This window comes from Nothoprocta perdicaria, unplaced genomic scaffold (assembly GCF_003342845.1).
Source record: "Nothoprocta perdicaria isolate Ctin4 unplaced genomic scaffold, notPer1 scaffold_172, whole genome shotgun sequence".
Classification (NCBI taxonomy): domain Eukaryota; kingdom Metazoa; phylum Chordata; class Aves; order Tinamiformes; family Tinamidae; genus Nothoprocta; species Nothoprocta perdicaria.
In genome coordinates, this window is record NW_020454894.1 from 601,694 (window position 1) to 606,693 (window position 5,000).

General features: G+C 40.8%; 1 protein-coding gene across 1 annotated transcript in view; it reads right to left on the bottom strand.

The window, feature by feature from the left end:
• Positions 1 to 5,000, bottom strand: part of EBF3 (early B cell factor 3) — a 107,265-nt gene that overhangs the window by 36,724 nt on the left and 65,541 nt on the right. Inside the window, exons 7-8 of the mRNA XM_026036217.1 lie at positions 3,427 to 3,508; positions 613 to 730 (exon numbers count right to left, since the gene is read on the bottom strand). Of these exons, the coding sequence (XP_025892002.1) occupies positions 613 to 730; positions 3,427 to 3,508 (200 nt within the window). The remainder of the gene's footprint in view (positions 1 to 612; positions 731 to 3,426; positions 3,509 to 5,000) is intronic.

Sequence of the window (5,000 nt, forward strand, 5' to 3'; positions counted from 1 at the left end):
TCTTCATCCCACACTATCTCCTCTTAGCAGTTCAGGCAAGAAGTCAATCACACTGAGTTGGCCTGAAGAAAAAGCATTTTTGGCTGTTTTTCTCATGCCGCGTCCTACAGCGGCAGCGTGCAGCAGGACGGCCCGGCGGCAGGAAACTGACCTCACTGCAAATTCCTTGCACATTGGGTCATGTTTTTTACCATCCACTTAAACTTGCGCACAGAACCTGAGACCGTACCTCTGGAGCGAGGAGTATGACAAGCCAAAATAAAATCGAGTCAAATTAAGTAGCAAGAAAAAGCTGCAAGGAAAACAAGGGTAAAANAAAAAAAAAAAAAAAAAAAAAGGAAAAAGAATGAAAAATTGGTTGTGACGGCAAAACTTTAACTATTAAATAAAGAAAGAATTCCAAAGCAAATTCAAAAGAGATTGTATTCCTGTTGAAGGGCTGAGAAATACTAATGGACTTTTTTAATGGGTGGCTTGATCGATGAAGAATGAAATCATGTAAAAGTAAATGTAGTAGTGTATCAACATAAAGTATGGTGCAAAAAAGCATTGCAAATAAAAAAAGACATGTAAATGTGTGCCTACCATTTTCCAGATAAGAAGGGGCCGTACCTTCTGAGGGGTCAAGGCGGCGAGCCCGCCTTCCATGTTTGGAATTGTTGTGTACAAACATGTTGTCTGAGACAGCCAGAACGTGGCCATCCACATTGACTGTTGTTGATACAACAACCTGGAAGAGAAAAAAAGAAAAAAATCACAATAAAAACCTGCATGCTTTCAGCAATGTAGATTAAAAGCAGATCTTTTAAGACAAGCAAGTTCAGCGGCTGGTACTTTTGGCTTTAAATAAAGTGAATGACAAGTACGAGCACATCTTTGTTTCTGTGGCTAACGCTGGTGATTTTTAACTCACAATTGTTTCTCTTCACAACCTGCTACACTAATTAGACTTTAATCTCCTATTATGCTAACAAATGAATTCAATTCAGGGAAATATTCTTATAGCCATTAGTTTCAGAAACACCCCTCTAGCCACTCATTTTAAAAGCTGCTGTTTTGATTGATCTGTTGATATATTGATTAGATAGTTTATCTAATTAAAATTTGTTCACTTGAGACTGTCTTCAAATGAAGGGTTGTGAGGATTCCAAATAAAAAAGCTTAATAAATCAGGAGCCATCGCAACTCCCCGTTTTTTCTTCAGCAAATGATCTCCAGGTCAGTTTTACAATTACATTTAATGTCTGATAATGAACTTTTTTGCATCTGAAAAGACCGAGTTGAATATGAATAGTGAAAGTGTTTTCAATCCGTGACAAGTATCCCCTCTCAAGTTCATTTGGATGGTGATTGACCCTGGTATGTCAATGGAATTTCCTCCTTTATTTTTGAGTGAAAGGCTCCTATTCTTGTGTCCAGGTTCAGAGTCCGGCCATAGGAGAGATGATGGATAGGGCCTTCTTTGGCTTCCAGCTGCTTCTTAGTAGAAAACGGGAGAGGAACATATGCAAAATGCACAACCTTCCTGATAAAAACACCTACACAACGCGCTCGTGAAATACACTCCGGAAATGATATTCCATGAGCACAAGCCAAAGAGGAAATTACAAAATGTGCGTGCGCTTGTGCATAGCATAGCTCCATACATTGGTTGTTACCATCCCAGGCAGACATTTACATCTTATTTAAATACTCCAGCATGGCCCCTGTGCTGGTGGTTCCGGATTTTCTAAATGAAGAATCACTGCAGCATTTTTTGGTGGTTTAACGTTAGTCGAGTTCTTAGAGTCAACGGCTGAGTTAGGCTACTGGGTCTTTGCAAGCGGACTAGTGATGGGAGCAAAAGCCAGCACAAATTTCTGCTTTCATCTCCTGGTTAACTTACTTCTGGCTGTAACAAAAATGATTTTCAGAGCTCTCACATCATCTGTTAGGCCAAATACATAAGGACAAAAAAAAAAAAAAATGAAGGGGAAAACTATTCTGCTTCTGCACAGAGCTAGTGCAAGGCATCAGAGGGAAATTCCTGTCTGTGTCCGTGTTTTGGATCACCTCTGATCCTGTTCCGTATTCACTGGTGTGAATCACAAGCGTGATTTTCAGCACCGATTTCTGCGTTGAGGTCCTAGAACATGGTATATGGAAAAGGCAGAGAAAGGCGAATGTAAAAATGACAACTATTTTTGTTCTGTCATGTATATATAGGTCAGTCACCGAGGGAAAATAGTGTAGTTCAGCAAAAGCAAGCAGACATGCTATGTTTTGTTATATTGTCTTATTGCTGCAGTGCACCTAAACAAAGGTGCTGAGATGGTGAAACCAGTTAAAAATATTGTCCAAGATCTGACATACTGTTAAGTCCAGTTAAACCTTCTGAGAGGCAGGGAGATTAGCTAAAGAGACTGGAAAGTCTTTCTAGTGTCTACTGGCTCCATTGCCAACCACAAGATCACTCATGACTGATGCTTCATTTAGTCATCGGTGAGACAAAGAGGACATTTCCACTCATTCCAGGTTTGACCTTCTGTTCTGCTCGCATGGATCAATATCACCAATGCCACGTGAAGCTGAGATGCATGAAAAATGGAAGCCTGGCTCAATTGTTTTGAAGAAATATTTTTTCCCAGCTACAGATCTTTTCTGTTGGCTGGTTTGAGGGTTCTGGCTTCACCGGTTGGTTGGCTGTGCATGAAAGCAGATGTCACATGTTTTGCTATCAGGTTTAACCACAAGTTATTCTTCTCAAATATTAGAAAGTTTTGAACATCTCAATAGTAGTTTGTTGCTTGTTATTAAATATGAATCATTTTGAAATAATTTGAAATAAAAAAGATATTATTTCCTAATAAGAATGGGGGTCATTTCAAATGACCCCAAATATGAAGGAAATCATTTGTCCAACATGTCAGATGTCTTTCTGTAGTGTTATGATTCACCACAGGGTATTTCAAAAGCTGTAGGGAGAAAATGAAGTATTAAACACTTTCTAAAACAGTTGGAAGAAAAATACGTGGGTTGAACCACCACTGCTGGATCTGCAAGTTATGTGATTAGGAGAACTACAGTGTAGGCTCCAAACTTCCATGACATCCACGGCTGTATTTCTACTGTTTAATACAAATTGGACGACACTCAGACTACGTGTGTAAAAAATTCTCTAGAGGTCTCAGGATCTTCAGTGCTACAATGAAAGTAGTGTGAGGGAACCGTCTACTATTGACCTTTTGAGTGCCAAGAACAAGCATGAAGTTACTGGGGAAAATGTAAAATATTGTTAGCTCTTTTTTGAAAGACATACAGCATTGAAATTTAAATTAAGTAGAAGCACCCCCATTCTATTTTCAGAAAGAAAAGTTCACAGTTAAGCAATTTGAATTTTTGTATACATCTTTCATATATCATTTGTCTTTTAAGAACTCTCTGTACCTGGAATCTCCGCATATCTCGTGGGTTGCCTGCATTCTTCAAACAGTTCTGATTGCACTTGAGGAAAAACTTTAGAAAGAATCTATAAAAATAGAAAATTGAAATCTATTAGATTCATCAAAATGTAAATCCAATTAAAAGAAGTTTAATAAAATTTAATCATAAATAGTTATACCCAAAAGAATACTGGTTGTGAAATATTACTTTCCTATTACTTAATGAACTTGTTTTAAAGCATAAGATCTCTGTCATAAACAGAACACTACTGCCAGGGAAAGGCAAATTTATATTTTTAATTTTTCAGCAACTATAAATGTATTGACTGCAGGCCATATCCTTAGCTGTTGTAAATCGGTGTGGGAAAGTTGATTTCAATGAGTCACTGACTTCAAAGGCAACGACTTACACCAGAGGAGAATTTGTTTCTATTTATTTAATAAGTTTTATTTTTCACAACTTGCATTAGCAGTAACGACCTCTCTGCTGCGAAACTCCAAGGTAATGAATGATGAGTCTTCTTAAAAGCTCTTGGCTTCGCCTCTGGTTCAAAAGGACTTGATCCAAGTCCTGCTGTCTTCGGTGAGAGTCCAACAGGGATCTGCCCAGGACAGCCCCTGGCACTCGGTGTTTGAAAGCATGGAGAACATGCAGAAGTATATCCTATTTTCTGGCCACTTTAGCCTTTGCCAGCCTTGCACTGGAAGGAGTCACACGCTACCTCAGCACAGAAATCCAGCCTGTTGGAGCTGAGTGGCAAGTAATTTTTTAGCACTAGATTTTTAGTGCTAAATTACTAAATTTTTAGTAATTTTTTAGCACTAAATCACTCATCTAGGCTCTTCCCTGCACCGCAGCATTGTAGGAACCAGGAGACACTGAAAGGAAGGGAGACACTTCAAGCGATGCCATCTCCTTTCCTGCTGGTGAACGAGTGAACAGGGGGTGGTTCCAATTTTTTTCCTTCTTGCCCCGTTTTGGAGAACTGCTCTGCGAAGAGCGGAGCGCTCGTGCCGCGGCACTGACCGGCACACGGAGGGACACGGACACGTGCGGGCTGGGGACGCCACTCGTCCCTCCCCGGTACGGAAGCTGTTCACGGATAATATCTGCACATTGTACAATAACCACGAGCTGTGGTCTGACTTTGGGCCAGCGATGAGCAGCTAGGGAGCAGCCAGGCTCAGAGCTGCCCGAGGTGCCAGCCCACCAGCTCAGCGCCAGCCGATACCTTCGGAACCACCGGGCTGGGCAGAGCTTCGGACAGAGCCCTGGCATGGGGCAGGACCACTGGGAAGGGGCATCTCTCATAAGAGACACGTGAGCAGGGAAATGACCTGGTTTCTTTAAATTGCACATGAATAAATCAATGCTGTCAGTTCAGCTCAATGCACTTTTTTTTTTAAAAAAAAACAAACTTTCCATCCTGAGATGCTGAAAAAGGGTCATAGCCTTTTAGCTGTAGGAGCTTTGGATCTCACTGGTGGTTGAGGGGACCTGGCTCAAATGCTCAATCCAACACCGGTTCTCTAGACCCAGCGTTGCTGGAACCCTACCAGGAGCATCTGCAATCCCAA